Below are 19,463 nucleotides of genomic sequence, written 5' to 3' on the forward strand. Positions count from 1 at the left end.
TAAATATTTTTTACGCGAGTGTTTAACAAAAAAGACAGTTAAATCTAAAAATAAAAATGTCAAATTTTTTTTAACGCCTAAACTTTCCTCTGTGTGGTCAGCTGACTCTACGTCACCGGTTGGTCATGTGACAAACCAGGAAGCGCTTCATCGGGAAACGCAACTTAAAATACACGATAGTTGACTTTTGAAGAGGATTTCATGCACTTTCTGTAAAGACAGCAAACCTACACTATGACGCAGCGTGTTAACGTTTTTATTTGCGTTAGTCTGTGTTTGTTTGCCGGAGTTTTGTCGTTGTTTTCTCCTGTAACGGAGCTCTCTGTGAGTCTGAACGGCAAATGGAGGCTGTCAAACTCCAACGGGTCGCTGCTGCTGCCTGCACAGGTTCCCGGCTGTGTCCATTCAGCCCTCCAGCAGCAGGGATTCATCCTGGTAGGACGACCGAGACTATAAATATGAACATTTATGATATAATGTGAACTCTATAGGTTTATATATACATGGATTTTACTGCATTGTGGCTTTAATGTGCAGTTTTGTGTCATTTCTGTGCAGGTTAATCATGTAAAACGCCGCCCACACTTGATTTTTTAGCACATACAAAGCTCGTTTGATGTTCACATTCTCAGTGGCATGTTAGAAATGTATAGAAATATCCCTAATTAAAATTATATGCATTTATTCTGTGATTTATTTGTATATAATTGAAAGTCAACTGGTTAAATAGGCTGCTGAGGAGTCATGCTGATGTGTTTTTTTTGTCTGTTTCATCCTCTGATAAACTTTTTTATATATAGAGGAAATGTCAGCTATATTATTTAGTAATATTTTAAATGTTTTAGAAGTTTATTTTAAAAGAAATTGAATTCCGAGGTTGACAAGCAAGCAAGTAGCTAAGTAGATTTTCAAAACAAAGCGTAACTTTATTTTTTATGTAAAAAAATAATTTATTTTGATGTTTTTTAAAGAAAGGACCTAAATAGGCCAGACATACATCTGGATATAAAATATAAGACAGTTAATTTGAAATGTTTTGAAAGCACAATCTCTTCTCTGCATTTTAAAATGGAGGCTTAGCTTAAGGGTAGGTTATTTAAATTGTCCTTTCTTTTGTATTTAGAATTTTTATTCATTTTTTAAAGCTACCAATACAGCACACGGTACTTATTGAAAACAGTAGTATCAAATAAAAACAAAAAGCATACAGTTATGAAGAATAAAAAACGATCATTGCGTTGCTTCTCTCAATTAATAGACGATAATCGATATCCAGCATGCAGAATTGAAAGCAAACAGCTGAAATAAGCTGCTATTTTTTAAGTTACATGAATGCAAACGGTGTTGGAAAGACGACATTTATTTAGTTTGCATCTCCAAATATGGAATGGAAACATGACTCAGTCTCATGAAGCTTGACGGGGGAAAAGAAAAAAGTTATAACTGGCCACAGATTTAACAGACGGGTATCATTAGTGTCGGTGGAGGATCTGCATATAGGAAATTTTGGCACCCACCTGAGAGGTTTAGCCAGCACTAAAGGGACACTTCCAAAACCAAAATGTAAATAAATGAGAATTTAAAAACAAAAAAATGTATTATTATACCAGTTTTGTTAATGAAATTTATTTTAATCAAGCAAAATTGGCATTTTTGTTTATGAAATGGTCCAAAATAACAGGAATATGCATAGATGCTTAATACTTAATAAGTTAAAACAGATTCAATGCCTTTATTGTATGTGGACTGCTCATGCTTACTGTAAATTCACTTAAAAATGCTCATTTTGAGTCAAGAAGAACTCTGTTCGTCAACACAATTAGAGGTGACCTTAAAAAATGTTAAAAATCAAATTATAAACTGGCACAAATGAGGATTGAAATCACTTTTGTAGCGCCTTTTAGCCCATATTTTCAATTTAATCCATCCAACCTGTTTGTTTTTTCGCTAAGCATGAGCTCAAACACTCAATTTAAAAACATCAGAGGAGTTTAGAATTATTTATTTAATTTAATAATAATTATGAAATTTAGGATATTGCTCAGGAGTGTACTTAGTTTTGTTGTGTGTATAAAAGTAAAGGTTGCAATGTACTTTAACTGAAGCTCTCTTGACATGGTGGGATTATTCATGCTTGTGTTGCTTTTAAGTCGCATGTTATTCTTTTTTTTTTCAAGATTCAAGACCTTTATTTGTCAAAACACAATTATACACAGTATAACACGCAGTAAAATGTTGATCACCTGTTCCAGACCTAAAGAAAAGAAGAAGAATAAAGAATAAAAACACACAAGAAATAAATAGATAGAAATAAGCAAATTAAATAAATTATTCGGTGTCAAATAGTGCAGAAAAATATATGTACAAGGCGAAAAGTGAACAAAATTTGCAGGTTTGTTTGTCTATGAAGTCTATTTTTCCAGGTTTAGCAGGCAAACATTGTTCTAAATAATGTTCTTGAATATGTGTATCTCATTAACACTGACTTGAATTGGTGCAGTCGGTTGTTATTTTTCTGACTTGCTGCTTTTAGGTAACATTTCCATTTTGCTTCCTGTTAACTGTCTCCTTGCCTGTTAAATAATGTTAATATAATAAAACAAATACCTATAAATGCAAACCTCACTGGCCTTGCTACCTTGAAATTTCCTCATATACAATATCTAGACACTCTTTTTAGCCTTTTAGCTAATAATGTTTACATCTGGTGTTGTATGTGTGTTATTTTGGTGTACATGATATTTTCTGACTATCTGCAGTAAAATTTAACAAGTTCAGTATATTTTTTCTGTGGTGTAATGACGTCATGTAAGAAAAAAATTCAATTGATTGTTTTTCAGATCAAACCAAAAAATATAGTATTTTTCTAAGTGTATATTTATATTTGGGTTATATTCAAGGCTTTCCCAACCACAATTTTCATTCTTGGCAGTGAATAAAGAAGCTGTAAAGCACATTTAGAAAAGTACAAACTGTTAAATAATTGAGTTTTAGAGACTTTTCTGTTGTTTTGGCTGAAATTTTGGTGGTTGATCTGCACATACAGAGTAGAAACTCAGTTTAAACACAATTTTCAGCCATAAACTTACCAAGAAATTAAATAAAATGCAAAATTCCAGCTCCATTCTCTCCTCTCTTGTCTTCCAGGACCCTTATTTCAGGTTTAACGATTTGTCTTATCGGTGGATTTCGCTTGACAACTGGACGTATACGACCACGTTTACTGTTGCTCCTCAGATGCGGTCAGTATCATGATATATGTATGATTTTTTTAAAGGTTTTCTGACCCTGTTTCTGACTCTCCTATGTGTTTTCTACATGAACAGAGTCAAACAGAAGGTCCTTCTCGTCTTTGACGGTGTCGACACCGTTGCGTCGGTTTCTCTGAATGGGATCACAGTGGGAAAGACGGACAACATGTTCCGTAGATATGTATGTTCACCGAAAAACGAGCCGTTTGCGTCTTTTCTTTCGTGTCGTTCTTTGAAATACCTTCTGTTTTTGGTGTGTAGGATTTCCCAGTGAGAGACCTGCTGAAGGACGGAGATAATGTGCTGGAGGTTAGTTTCATGTCTCCGGTTGTTTATGCGTCTGAGCGAAGGAAAGCTTCGTCCTACACGGTTCCTCCTGAGTGTCCTCCGGATGTCCAGAAGGGCGAATGTCACGTCAATTTCATTAGGAAAGTAAGTTGGCTGTGTCCTGCCATGTTTGTCTTTGGATTTTACCATGATTTTAAGAACATAAAATCATGTTTTTTATATATATACACATATATACATATATATACATATATATATGTATATATGTGTGTATATATATATATATATATATATATATATATATATATATATATATATATATATATATATATATTTTTTTTTTTTTTTTAAATTTATTTATTTATTTATTTTTTTAATTATTTTAAATCCCATTTGACTTACAGTGTTCAAACTATAAGGATTATTGGAGTTGGTATCCATCTTGTAAATTATGCTAACTCTATCTAGCGTTTCAGTCCTCCTTTAAATTGGGTTAAGTTTTCATCCAGAACTTAACATAATTTAATGGAGGAATTAGGTCAAGAATCATTAGAAAGTTGAAAATTCTTTGATTCTTTCTGGTTTTACACTTTCAGGCTCTGATAAATGGTCACATTTTTGTGATTTTATTTCTCTAGAGGGTTGAGATGGTTGAACTCCTAAAGCAGAAGTGAAGATATTTTTAAAAGCCAAACTCAGAATGACCTCGATCTGATTAGAAAGCTAAGTTAATAATGTGACATGAGAGGAGAAAAATCTAATTCCAGGTGTATTTTTGATCTAATCTCTGTCATTACATCTGTCTAGCACTGAGAAGGCGTATTTCCACACTAACCTCCAACACTGATCGTCTTCAGGTTTCTCACTTTGGAATTGTTTGATTTTGGGGGTTATAAAAAAACCTTATATTGTTCTTCCATGTGAATTTAATCCACATCCCTGAGTTAAAAGTGGCGTCTGTGTCTTACAGACATTTATCCAGTCATCTCCAGTTAATTCTACATTAGCTTCTTTTTCTCATCTTGACTTCATGCACATGGTGCCCATAAGCTCTCTTTAACATTATATTCTATCGTATTGTTTTCATAGATATGCTTGCACATCCTGTTTTTTTCTGAGAGATGTTCATGTTTTATATTTGCACGTTTCTTACTGTACTTTTAAAGCGTCTGATTGTGTGGAGTCAGGTGCCGTCACAATCAGATAATCGATGTTTTTCTCACTTCACATGTTGGCCGTTCTTAGTGTTGTTGCTCAGTGATGTAAATAAATCCATCATCGTCTTTTGTCGTGTTGCAGGAACAGAGCTCCTTCAGTTGGGACTGGGGTCCTTCATTCCCCACCCTGGGTCTGTTTAAAGGAGTCCAGCTGGAGGCGTTTGATATTCTGCAGCTCGTCCAGGTTTCCTCTGTTCCTCTCTACAGTACGTCCCATCTCATCTTTATCACCAACCCTTTTTGTTTAATATGTTAAAACTACAAAAAAATAAAGAATACTGTCAGGACAGATGCTTTCAGGCTTACGTAGAATTTTAGAGAAGCGCCTCTCGGCTGAAAGAAAGTGTTGCATTATTTATCTGTTGCATAAGAGCAGTTGTGTAAGATGCAGCAGCTCGAAACAAACGGAGGCAGTTTATTTTTCTAGACAGAGCCGCCTCGACTTCAGGATCTTGGAATTCAGTGTTTTGTCGGAGCTTCCTCAGGATGCAGAGAGGTTCGGACTGACAGAAAGTTATGCAAAGCTTCAAGTCAGTTTTGAGAATTAAATTCCTACAACTCCAAATTGTCTGATGCTTGCAGGTGAAAACTCTCTTTAACCCTCCTGTTGTCCTCGTTTACGGGCACCAAAAGTATTGTTCCCCTGTCTGAAAAATATCCAAAAATTGAGCAAAAAACTTCCACAAATTTATTTTAAAAATTGCAAAGTCTTCCAGAAGAAAATTCCTTAAAAGTTTCCCTCAAAAGTTTTTTTTTTTTTTTTTCAAAATCCCCAAATTTGGCAAGAAATTAAAAAAAAAAAAAAAAAAAAAAATTGTAAATATTTTCAAAAAATGAATAAAAATCTTCCAAAAAAATCCTAAAAATATCTAAAGTGATTCCATATTCATCAGTGAAACTTCTAATATTTTCTTTAAGAACATTCAGAAAAAAATCAACCAAAATCCAGCGAAATTCGCTGGATTTTGGTTGATTTCTTTTTTTCCACCAAAAAATGTTCAAAAATTTCCCAAAAATGTTGAAAATGTGGAAGTTTTCACTGTGAAAATATACATTTTTTCCCACATTCTTAAACTTTAAAATGGGTCAATTTGACCCGCAGGACGACAGGAGGGTTAAAATGCTTTTCTGAGTGTTTTCTAGTTTTTACTGTTTTAATCTTTTACACATCAACTTATGCACATATTTTTCTCCCGCTTTGAGGACTGAAAAACAAATATGAGACAGCCATTTTTACAGAATGTATTCCAATAGTATTGCATCTTTTTAATTTTTTTCCCTACTAATATAGTTTTGGCCTCCTTTGTGTTTCCATTTGTGCCATTTTATTCATAACTTATGCTGTTTTTGTCCAGATTCCAGTGATTCTCACTGGAAGCTGCAGGTTGAGCTTCATGTTGATGCAGTTCAGACAGCAAGTGGACAAGTGACGATCTCCATCCCTGAGCTGGACTCAGAACAAACCTTCCAGACACAGTTTCTTCCAGGAAAAACCAAGAACAGCTTCACCTTAAACATCAACACGGTGCTTTGAAACAATCCTGTTGTGTGTAAAAAAAAATGAAATTTTCAGATTTTGCAGACAGTTAAAAGGGAATAAATGAGTAGCAAAGTGAATAAAAGTTTAAATTATGTTGCTAAAGGTAAGAAAAACTCTTAATTTTTTAGTTTATTGTGACGTTTATAATGACAATAATTCTGTTTATTGTAATAAAAATGTTCCAGAGCAGTCAGGTGAAGCTGTGGTGGCCCAGCGGACACGGTGACCAACACTTTTACCGTCTTGCTGTCAAAGGATTTCAGGACGGATTCTTAGTCCTCAATGCGGAGTCTAAGGTCAGACATAGCTGCAAGTCAAATCTTATCAATCTCATTAAATTGAAGCAAGTTTATATGTGTATAGCACATTATGAAACACATGTGTTGCTGTATCGTGAATTCTATTCCAGTGGATTTTTTTGTCTCTTGTGGTCGTTTTGCATCTTTTTGTGGTGTGTTTGTTTTAACTGCAGTCTTAAATGTGAATATTTTCTATCTTCTTTTATGCTTTTTGACAGTAAACTGAATATCTTTTGGTATTTGTGAACAAAACAGGTCATTTGTCCTTATGGACTTTGGCAGACAACAAAAATATGTGCAGGAAATAGGATAAAAACTTGTAAAAATCAAATTGTAAAACACAACAAATTAAAAAAAAAAAAAAAATAGACCACTAAGAGCAACCAAAAGCTATTTAAAACAATATTAAACAATTAAATAATGATTTTTAATCAAATAATTATTTTAAATATTTATAAAATAATTTTATAATATTATTCATTTTTGTCAATTAATTGCTTACAATTAAAGCAATATTTGTAATAAAATACATTACATTTCCATGCACATTTTCCCAAATTCTGGTGTTGATATTAGATTTAATTTGGAAAACTGCAAAACAAAAAATTAACCAAAAGCTCTTTAAAACAATATTAAACAATTAAATAATATTTTTAATTAACTAATTAATTTTTAGAATATAATTCTTAGTATTAATTAAATTAAATAATTTGTTAATAAGTAAAACTGTATTATTAATAAATTACATGACATTTCCATTCACTTTTCCTTGATTTAAAATAGCTGCTGCTGTTGTTTGTTGTCCAGCTGGAGCGTATTTCGTGAAGGTCAATGCAGTTTTTGTCACTAAACTCAGACTCAGCGTCCTTTAAAGTTGTTGCAACGAATCAAGGTGAGCTGATGAAAGTTTCTGCTGCAGGTGTACTTTCGAACGGTGGAACTGGTCCAGGAGCCGGTGGCTGGTTCTCCAGGGCTGAGCTTTTATTTCCGCATCAATGGGAAACCAATTTTCCTGAAAGGCTCCAACTGGATCCCGGCCCACTCCTTCCAGGACCGAGTCACCCCTGCTGTGTGAGTTTAGTCTGAAAGGCTGTCACTACTTACTTCCACCTTTATTCCTCTGTAGCATCTTGATTGTTTTTCTGGCTCTGAAGTAGAGGACAGATATTGTCAGTTAATTCAGTTATGATCACATTAATACTGAAGCTTCCTGCTCTGTTTGTCCTGCAGCTTGAGGAACTTGTTGCAGTCGGCAGTCGATGCGAACATGAACGCCCTCAGAGTTTGGGGAGGAGGAGTTTACGAACAGGATGTGTTCTACGACATCTGTGATGAGATGGGGATCATGGTAAATACTCCCTCCTTCCAGTGATCTAAAAATTAATACAACAGTGACCTAATGTGAGTCATAAAACATGTCTTTTTATTGGTAATTACAGCTGCTTTTTGGTGTCAAAACGGACACCATCATCTGCATATAAAGAAATCTAATCGTCCAGAAACAATGTCCTCTTTGCATTAGAAAGTGTCGAAACTTACGGGTGCCGTCTATGAACTGGAAATAAAACAGGGCTTTTCATTCACAGCACAGTAATCATACATTTTTAAGTGTTGAAAGTGCATTTCAATAAGATTTTTTGATGTGTTACATGATTTAGCATCATCTTTAATAATTTGGGTATCCAGATGTAGCCTACAACATTAATCCCACCTGTCCATTATCGTGTTGGTTCCTCGTTCGAGTTAAAAATAGGTTTTTATGATGTTCTGTATTTTATACAAATGAAGCTATATGATGTGATTTTCTTTTTTTATTGTTTTAATTTTTTTGCGTTTTATTTTTGCTTGAAAGTTTAATTCATCATAAACTATAGATAATTAAATTATCTGTGAAATTTTAGCTTTGTATATCAAATATTTTCCTGTTGACCCACCTTCAGCTTTTATTTAGAAATTTGAAGATATGCTTAAAAGACAATATCTCAGAAACTGTTTAAGATAAAATCATGAAATTTCACTGTATTTTCTCATCCTTCTCATTTTTCAGACATTATTTTAAGTCATGGTTTTCGTTTTTTTGTTTTTTTTGTTTAGTTTTTCATTTTTTGTGTTTTGTTTTCTCTTTTTTTGTCTTTACAATACTGTGGCATATCTGAAATGAATCAAATTAATTTAAAAAAACCCCTTATTATTTATACAACACATGAATAATATAATATGTGACAAACGGCACCATGAATGAGTGAGTTTGAGAAGAATTACCTGAATAGGAAGTGTCTCGGTGCTTATTTGAGTTAAAAGAAATGTAAAAAAATCGACTGCGAACTAAGCGAACTAGGCAGAGATTTGCAAACGAGAACAAAGTTATACTAAAATCCAACAAGCTAGTGAGCAAAGAGCCGCTGTGGACTCTTGTAATCTCATTTTAATGCAATATTCTGCTGGGAAACCTTGAAACCTTGTATTTTTATATACGGTGCTGATTGTGTAACGGCACTGTGACTCACAGTTGTATTGTGGAACAGATGGCCTCTCAAAGCGTTTGTGTGTTCAGGTTTGGCAGGACTTCATGTTCGCTTGTGCCATGTATCCCACTGAGGACGACTTTATACAGACGGTGAGGGAAGAGGTCGTCCAACAGGTGAGTTTTTGTTTTCTGTTTTGTGTACGTTCAGATTTAAAGGCTGAACTGGTTCAGAAAGCAGAACGTACATTTATAAGCAGGTTGAGTCAATATTTCTACCTGTGAGACAAATTTAGAACCATGTGAAAATGTATGTTTTTTTTTTGTTTTGTTTTTTTTTTTTTAACCCTGTTAACACACCGGCTGTGCCTTTATACAGGCTGCAACAGGACTTTCAAAATAAGTTGCTGGATTATTCCATTTCTGCTCCTTTTGCTCGACCATCCCTGATTTGCTGAAAAAATGTTTTATCATGAACTATTAATAATTAAAATTCGATCTGTGAAATTTTAGTTTCATATATCAAATATTTTCCCGTTGACCCACCTTCAACTTTTATTTTGAAATGTTTAAACGACAATATCTCAGAAACTATTCAAGATAAAAGCCTGACATGTTTTTTTTTTTTTTTTTGGTTGTTTTTTAACCCTGTTACCACACCAGCTGGGCCTTTTTACAGGCTGCAGCAGGACTTTCAAAATAAGATGCTGCATTATTCCATCTCAAATCACCACCTTCTCAATCATCTCTGACTCACTTGAAACTTTATTTTATCATAAACTATAGATAAATAAATAGTTTTCTGTGAAATTGTAGCATCATATATCAAATATTTTCCAAAATATCTTTCTTTAAAAATTTCCACCTTCAGCTTTTATTTTGAAATTTGAGGATGTGTTTAAATGACAATATCTCAGAAACTATTTAAGATAAAAGCATGGAATTTTCACTGTATTTTCTCATCCTGACCTTGATGTAGAATCTGCATTTTGGACAAACAGATCAAACAATGTCTGATTAAAGGTGACTTGAATTATGAAAAAATAATTGAAATTGTGAAAAGTTCCATCTTTGAGTCACATTCACAAAAAAAAACTAATACAACTAGGGATATTTTCTGAAACATATGTAGCTGCATGACACAATAATAAAAAAACAAAGCATACTGAATACTTTTTACATAATATATTTAGCCGCAAAAAAATGTAAAATAAAGTTATTTTCATTGAACTCTAATAACTGATTGAGCAGGAATGACAAATTGCACCACAAAAAAATATTGAAAGATAGCCCATTTAGTAGAAAAAAGCTCAATAAAATATTTGATATATCAAGCTTAAGTTTCACAGATATCTTCATAAAAATCCATATTTTATGCTCCAAAACTTTCAAGCTAATCAGAGATGGTCAAGCAGAAATTCTTCTAAGGATTTTAGGATGTGAGGTGGAATGATCGGGCTACATTTCAAGTTATTTTATTTAAAATAAAATGTGCTGATGGCCAATTTTTGTCTCATTTCTACCTGTCAGGTTCACCGTCTGAAGTCCCACCCCTCTATTATAATTTGGAGCGGCAACAATGAAAACGAAGCCGCTTTAGCAACTGCCTGGTTCAACATCACGGTTGCTGAGAGGCAAAGGTTCCTAAAAGACTACGTGACGCTTTATGTGGACAACATTAGGAAGATCGTGCAAGAGGTGAGAGGATTTGTGGCTAAAAAGGTTCCAGATATTGATTAGTAAATGTTTTTTCCAGCATTGTTCTGTTTATAATCCAGTAGAAACAAAAGTAAGATCTTAAATGAGGCTGAATGTTTCCTTCAGGAGGACCAGAGTCGCCCTTTTATCGTCTCCAGTCCGACCAACGGGGCTGAATCGGAGCAGGAAGGTTGGGTGGCAGCGAATCCTTCCGATCCTCGCTACGGAGACGTTCACTTCTACAGCTACACCCTCGACTGCTGGGACTGGAGGACTTTCCCTCGGGCACGATTCACCTCCGAATATGGCTTCCAGTCCTGGCCGTCCTTCTCCACCCTGCAGCCGGTAACTCACTATTAATATCTCTATTATTCTTGCTCATTTAATCAGAAGATTTCAGCCCAAAAGCTGCTGTGTGATCTAAAGTAGCTACTTTAACAATTAAAAAATGTAATATTTCTGTCTTTTTTTTTGCCATTTTGCACTTGAATAAACTCTTTTTAACTTGTTAAGGATCAAAGCTGTGGTCATGTTCAGACTTCTTGGTGGTTATTTAAACTCGTTTTGTCTTGAACTACATCTACAAGTACCATAAAATGTATAAAATAGACAATTGTTTGTTGTCCTCGGTGTTGGAGGAAATATTCACATCCTTTACTTGTGCAAAAGTACTTATTTTTCGTCACAGTGAAAGTACATACGTAATTCCTGCATTTAAAATGTAACTTAAGTAGCAGTATTATCAGAAAAACATACTCAAAATATTAAAAATAGAAGTAATAAATGCAGAAGAATGTCTCCCGTTGGTGTTATAATAGTATATATCATAACATTAGATTATTATTATTAATCATGCAATAATGTAAGTAGCATAAATAATGTGAAATAATATAAAAGCAGGATTTTACAGTTGTAATAGGTGTAACGGAGCTCATTTTTAATTATTTTGTATAGGACTGCCACTAAAGATTATTTTCTTATTGTTTTCTTTATTATTTGATGGATTGTTTGGTTCAAAATTAAATTAGATAAATTCTGTCACGATTGCCTGGAGCTCAAAGTGACAGCAATCAGCAGTCTAATCCTTAAAATTATTTTTAAAAATACTTGAAAACCATTAAAATAATTCAAAGACAAGAAGCAAATCTTTACACATTTTTTAATTACTTAAACAGTTCGCAGAATAGTCAAATAGCCAAATTAATCAGCTTATTAATTAATCGACTTATCAATTTAGTTTATATATATATTGTATAAACTGTTGAGTACTTTAACTAATACAAAACATCATGCATGTACACAAAACATACTAAAATGTGCAAAATCTGTAAAATAACTATTTACCAAAACTGTGGAGTGAAGGAGGAAGTTTAAGTATACAGATAAAGAACTCAAAATTGTGCTTGAGTGGAGTAAATGTCCTTAGTAGAGTCATAAAGCAGAAATGTCAAAACTGGTTTAAAGATGATGCTCAAACTGTTTTAAAATCACCCTTAAAATGCATAAAATAATTGCAATAAAGCTGCTTTTAAAATCTTGTTAGGTAATATTTACTGAATTCAGCCAGTCAGCTCAGTAAAAGTTTTTAATTTTTCTTCCTTTCTCTGGTAAAAAGTATTATTCTCTGTGTGTTTCTGATGCTGTAGGTTTCCATCAAAGAAGACTGGAGCTACGACAGTAAATTCACGTCTCACCGTCAACACCATGACAGTGGAAACCAGCAGATGTTGCTGCAGGCTGCTCTTCACTTCAAGCTGCCCAACTCCACGGATCCTCTGAAGAGATTTACAGACACTTTGTACATCACTCAGGTAAATTAGAAACTCTGTTCATAATTACACACATACGTGGCTCCGTGAAAGTCACGACTGCAGTTTCTGTGTGATTTTCAGCGTGTCTGAACTGCATGTAGTCACATTAACAGACAGGTTTGGACATGATTTCGATGAACTGATGTAAGATGCTGTTACATAAAGTGTCAAAGTTCCCAAACTGCCAGAGTGGCTGCAGCAAAGAATTATTTTGTCTGATTCTCAAGCAAAAGCAAAAAGAAAAGTATCTAGATACGTGAGAACATATATTTAGTTTTTTGGAACCCTTTTTATAGGCTGCAAAAGGACTTTCAAAATAAGATGCTGGATTATTCCATCTCAAGGGGTCTTCTTATCAATCATCTCTGATTTGCTTGAAACTTTATTTTATCATAAACTATAGATAGTTAAATTGTTATCTGTGAAATTTTAGCTTTAAATATCAAGTATAATCAAAAATATCTTTCTTTAAATTTGCCCGTTTATCCACCTTCAACTTTTATTTTGGAATTTGAGGATATGTTTAAAGGACAATATCTCTATTTAAGATAAAAGCATGGACTTTTTGCTGTATTTTCTCACTTTATTTTCTTATATTTTCTTTATTATGTGCAATGTTTGATTATCATGTGTAATATTTTGCTCCTGTAGTGTCATTGCCAGTATTACTCTTCACTTTCCTATTCTATAGCCTTGTTTTATTTTATTTTCAGTTATATATTGTCCTTAAATCTAATTGCTTTTCTAATATGGACTGCTGCATTTCCTATTATGTTTTCCAAAATGTCATGTAATTTTGTTTTCTATGTCTTTTGGGAATATTAAAGTTTTATTTTAACTTATCTTGTCTGAAAGTTCGAGGAAAAGGTAAAAATGAATCGTGAAATGTTACAGGTTGTTGTTATACTTCAGTTTTTGCACTAATTCACCAAATGTTGAATGTGTTGTTGGGCAGATTTCGTGATCTTGGGACAGCCTGTTTCTTGTTTTTATGCTAAGCTAAGCTAGGCTAACCTGGCTGCAGCTCCATATTTTGCGCACATACATAAATCACTGCAAGAAAATTTCCAAAATGTCAAAGTTTCTTAAAACCAATCAGATTTTGTGAATTTTTACGAAAACTATGTGACAGTTCTGGCTTAAAACAAGAATTAGCATGAGCAGTGAAGTGGTTTGTTGGGCTAATACAGCTTATTATTAATGCTAATCATCGTTGAATGTCCAGGTGATGCAGGCTCAGTGTGTGAAGACACAGACGGAGTTTTATCGTCGGAGTCGGAGTGAAATAATCGGAGGTTTAGGTCAGACTATGGGCGCTCTGTACTGGCAGCTCAATGACATCTGGCAGGCGCCTTCCTGGTCGTCGATTGGTGAGTTTTTAATTACACCTGGCTTATATTTGGCCTCGAGACAAGTACATTAGAACAGAAACCTCATGCAGATGTAAAAATGACTTGAGTTTGTATAGAAAACAGTCCCATATTATTTCCTTGTTGTCTTGTTGTATGCAGAGTTTGGTGGAAAGTGGAAAATGCTGCATTATTTTGCACAGAGCTTCTTCTCCGCCGTCTTGCCTGTCGGGTTTGAAGAAGATGAAACGCTGCTGATCTACGCCGTCTCAGACCTGAGTAACGACCTGAAGCTCAGAGCAGTGGTACGTTTGTTAATTTAGACACTTTACATAATAAAACCATTATAATATATGATAAAAATAGGAATAAAAAAGGTCTGTAATTAATAAATAGTTTGTTAGAGTCTCATTAATTTAGTAATCATTCCTATTAACCTTTAATTATTGGAGTTTTCAATGCAGAATGTCATTAATTCCCAAATTAAAGTACAATATCTGTTTGGTTTAGCTGCTAATATGTGAGTTATGTGCTTTTTTTTTAAAGTAAGACTGATTATATGTTAATATTTGTAGGTTTATTGCAGGAAATAGAAGCAGAATTTATTCTACAAAATATTGAATCTAACCTAAGTTAAGTTTTATCTACAGAAAATAGAACCATTGTATGGAAAAAAATAATAACAAAAACCAAATAAAGCTAAAAAAAAAATACACCTTTTCTTATTATATTATATTATATTATATTATATTATATTATATTATATTATATTATATTATATTATATTATATTATATTATATTATATTATATTATATTATATTACAAAGAAATGAAATAAATTAAAGCAATAATTTAGTCTTTGTGTTGGACTCTGGTAATGAGAAATTAATTCTCATTAAATTTGCACAGAAATAACTTTATCTACGTTTATTTTCTCAGTGTATGTGCTTCATTTAATCATTTTAATGTTGTGTTTTTTCATTTTGTGTGTGTTATTTACTCTTGCCTTTTGTGATGTGGCGTGTCTGAAATAAATCAAATAAATGAATAAATACATTTAAACTAGTTTAAACGTATTTCAATTATATTGTTGTGATATATCTGCTGATTATTTTATTTTATTTGTGTAATTTGTTCTCTGTATATATTGTTATTGGTTATTTTATTTTTGTGCATTTATGTATTTTGGGTTTTGTCCAGTTTTGTCTTCGATATTTTAATTTCTTCTTAGAGCAGCATCTTGACACTTCTTTTTTTTTTAACAAAAGGTGCTCTATAAATAAAATTATAATTATTATGTTTTTATCATAATATTCTTCTGTCTATCAGGTGACCGTGTACTCCTGGTCTGATCTGGATCCCGTCTGCTCGCTGACGTCCGACCTGCAGCTGGTCCCTGAAGGCAGCGCTGTTCCTGTTTTTAAGCAGCGTGTCGCCGCCCTGCTGGCCGGATGTGGACGCTGCAGCCGCCTCACCTGCCTGCTCACCTTCCACCTGGAGGACGACGGCGGCCGCCAGCAGGGTCCCACCAACCACCACTTCCTGAGCTCACCCAAAGACGCCGAGGGCCTGCAGACGGCCAACATTACTGTAAGTTTTCACATTTTATTAATGTTGCACAGATGAATGTTAGGATGAAGCTCCAAAGGCTGAACAACATCACTAAACCACATCATTTGCCTGCTTTGTAAAGTGTATCTGAGTGGTATTATATATTATTATTACTATTATTTAAAGACCCTTTAGTATATAATCCATCTTTTTTTTATCTTTCTGACATGTCAATATGATATTTTTTATATTCTGGAAGACAAATCACAAACAAAATTAGCAGTAGCTGAGCATTTCCACTTTAAAACTGTTGTGTTCTGATGACAGACTGGAAAATATTGTTTCAGACTTTTTTAACAAACCTAAAATGCCAATTCTGTTAGCTTGCAGAGTGGAGCTTTTTATATCATTCTTCTTCAGAATCAATTTCAGGCTCAGTCATGTACGGCTGAATTCCTGCAATATTGCAGAGCAGTCAGCAGCAAATTAACAATCAATCTCAAATCATCAGACTGTCAGAAAATTTTCTGATCAACCATCTCTGATTTGCATGAAATGTTTATAGCATAAAATAGGGACATTTGTTGAGATGTCCTTGAAATTTTAGTTTGATATATCGAATACTTCTTGAGATTATTTTTTTTCTATTTGCCCGTTGACCCACTTTCAGCCCTTTTTTTCACACGGTGAAATTTGAGGCTGTTTGATTGACAATATCTCAGGAATTATTAAAGATGAAAGCCTGAAATTTTCACTGTTATTTCCCATCATGTTATTGATTCGGGATCTGCAATATTAGACAAAGAGATCAAACATTCTCTGGTTATAGGTGAGTTGAAATATGGAAAGGGCCAGAGTGCCCTAGATTGATACAAAGGTTGGCTTAAACGTCAAAGGTTCAACTTCAGAGGGTTAAAAACAGGCAGCTATACAACACTAACTTTGCAGATATAAGCAATAAACCGTATCTTTTCAGTGTGATGTGATACAGTTTATAATTTATTTCAGAAGCTGTGTAACTTTGATGATATATAAATACAGTTATTATTATTATTGTTATTATTTGTGTTGTTTCCCTGCAGGCGAAGGTGCAGCAGGACGAGTCCGGCTTCTCCATCACTCTTCACTCTTCTTCCGTGGCTCCTTTCGTTTGGCTCGACGTGGGAAACGTTCCCGGACGTTTCAGCTCCAACGGCTTCCTGATGGTTTCCAGGAACCGGACGGTCGGATTCAGCGCCTGGCGTCCGACCAGCGTCGCCGAACTCTCCTCATCCCTCACCGTCACGTCTTTAACGGACGTGTACTGACCTGAGAGCAGCCGGGAAGTTTAACCGGAGAAGTAACGGATGAGCTGAGCAGGCTGTGGTCTCCTCAATGTGTCTTAAGTTTGTTGGATATTTGAGTGACTGGAAGGTATTTTTTTGATACTTTGTACCAATTTTCTAAATGTGTGAACTCCCGTTAGAACAGAGAAACCTGCAAAATAGCAATTATTCCAACAAAAAATGTGATTTTGCTACTTTTTACAGCTGTTCAATCACTGGCAGGAAATCTGTGGGACACAACATTAATTCACATAAAAACCATTAAAGAATGAAACAGAAGCAATGTTTTTATCAATGTTTACAGGATGACCTGGACAAATTTAGCCTGAATTAAGGCCTCGAAATCTCCTACATATTAGATTTATTCACTTAACTGAATCTAACTGAATTTGCTGCCTTTTACAGCTGTATTCAATCACTAGCTTCAAATCTGTGGGACACAAAGCGTTAATTCACACAAAAACCATTACAGAATGAAACAAATACTGTTTTTTATCTGGGTTTAAAGGATGAATTGGACATAATTAGCTGGTTTGGGAACTTGAAATCTCCCACATATTTGATTTATTTACCTAATTGAATGTACAAATAACTAATTAATTATTATTAAGTTCTGCCAATGTCTGCTGTTTAATAAAGTTCCAGTTCTGACAATCAACACGGTCAAAAACAATGATTTTTTTCTTTTGCCCGCTTTGCTTTTTGCACGTTATTGTCCCAGTTTATTACCAGAGCAAAGACTGTAATACTTGACATTATGGATGTTTGTATGAATTTGTACTTAATTTATGTTGATTTGTAAAGCTTTCTGTTATACATAAATGTGAAAATAAAGGTGTTATGTGAAATTGGTATAATAAAAAAGTGTTATTGGGCCTCAGTGCAGGAAAATAATGTGTTTCTGCTGTACAATAAAAATAAAAACTATAAAAGGGAATTAAAGAAGTGGGAATGTGGCACCATTAATCAAATGTATATAAGCCCTATTCAGTAACAGGTGAGTGTACACTGAATAAACCGAAATATTGAAATGGAATTAAAAATTGCCTCGAGTAAAGGAGAACACCGTGACAAAGTTCCACGTGATGCTGAATGACCTCCGGTAAGGGCATGTGTTACAAAAGAAAGAATTAACTTGTGGTCCATATCATGTATCTGATTTAAAACAGCAGCATCAACACTGATTAAATGTCTTTATTGTATTAATATCAATAAGTAATCATTTATGGATTGATAATGCTGCATATGTTGAGAAAACTTTCACATTTACGATGTGAGAACGGATGTAAACAAAGGATGTGTCTTAGATTTGTGCTGACAGACAAGTTACTGGGAATGTCTCGTTGGCAACAGGTGATGAGGAAAACACAGAAACAACTTTTTTTAAAAAAAAGTTTAACCCTGTAAAACCCACTGGTGCAAAAATACAACATCAGTTTTATTTTTTTTATTATTGTTTTCTATTATTAATATATATGGTGCAGGACTTTACATGACTTTACAGTAACAACTCTGAGGAACTGCTTGGGTGTAAGAGGGTTCATATATAAAAAAGGCTGATCAGAGCAACTTTTCGTTTATGTATATATATATATATATATATATATATATATATATATATATATATATATATGTATATATATACATAAACACAAATCTAAAGAAAAAGAAAAATGAGCAAAGAAAAATAAAACTTGAAAAAATAAATAATATATACAAATATACATATGTAGAAATCCAAATATAGAAAAAAGCAAAAAAAAAACTAAAAATACTAAAAGAAATATATATACATATAGCTTTATTACACACACACACACACACACACACACATATATATATATATATATATATATATATATATATATATATACATACATACATACAAATATTGACAAAAATAAAACATATATATAAGTTTTTTTAGTTTTATTTTATTAATTTTATGTTCTTTTTCTATATTTGGGTTTCTATATATGTATATATAATTATTTCTTTTTTAAAGTTTATTTATTTATTTATTTTGCTCATTTTTCTCTTTTTTTAAATTTGTGTTCATGTATATACATACATGGATGGATGAATAGATAAATACATACTTACTTTATTAATCCCAAAGGAAATTCAAGTATACAAACACGATAGATATTTTATTTCATTCACATTTTTAAATTTGTTTGGGCGTTTTTGGGTTAGCACTGTCGCCTTGCAGCTAGAAGATCCCAGGTTCACGTCCCTGCCTTCCTGGGATCTTTCTGCATGGAGTCTCCATGTTCTCCCTGTGCATGTGTGGCTTTTCTCCAGGTTCTCCGGCTTCCTCCCACAGTCCAGAAACACGCTCAGGTTCATTGGTGATCCTACAGTGTCCTTAGGTGTGAATGAGAGTGTGATTCCCAGGTGTCCCCTGCTTCACCCTCAGTCAGCTGGGATAGAGTCCAGCCCCCCGCGACCCTAATGAGGATTAAGCAGTGTATGGATGGATGGATGGATGGATGGATGGATGGATGGATGTTTTGTACGCTGCAAACTTTAACCCGCATCGACCAGCAGCTGCCACTAGGGGGCGACAAAAAGCTTTAAAACCTCACGTTTATGTTTTTGTTTAGTTTTTTCACGTCCAGCTGTCTCTTGGTTGAACAAACGGAGGAGCAGCTGTAAAACGAGCTGCA

The 19,463-nt window shown here is 33.8% G+C and overlaps 1 protein-coding gene across 1 annotated transcript; it reads left to right on the forward strand.

Moving 5' to 3' along the window:
* The first annotated feature begins 123 nt into the window (after nt 1-123).
* manba (mannosidase, beta A, lysosomal) lies at nt 124-17,669 on the forward strand. The gene is made up of 17 exons (XM_023285698.3): nt 124-435; nt 3,148-3,242; nt 3,327-3,432; nt 3,513-3,683; nt 4,839-4,962; nt 6,112-6,281; nt 6,482-6,592; nt 7,515-7,666; nt 7,826-7,943; nt 9,150-9,236; nt 10,590-10,757; nt 10,884-11,102; nt 12,404-12,568; nt 13,794-13,938; nt 14,080-14,222; nt 15,248-15,508; nt 16,552-17,669. Exons 1-17 carry the CDS (start codon nt 235-237, stop codon nt 16,774-16,776), a joined length of 2,661 nt encoding a protein of 886 aa, XP_023141466.2. The 5' UTR covers nt 124-234; the 3' UTR covers nt 16,777-17,669.
* Nucleotides 17,670-19,463: the final 1,794 nt, after the last annotated feature.

This window comes from Amphiprion ocellaris, chromosome 20 (genome assembly GCF_022539595.1).
Source record: "Amphiprion ocellaris isolate individual 3 ecotype Okinawa chromosome 20, ASM2253959v1, whole genome shotgun sequence".
In the NCBI taxonomy this organism is placed as follows: domain Eukaryota; kingdom Metazoa; phylum Chordata; class Actinopteri; family Pomacentridae; genus Amphiprion; species Amphiprion ocellaris.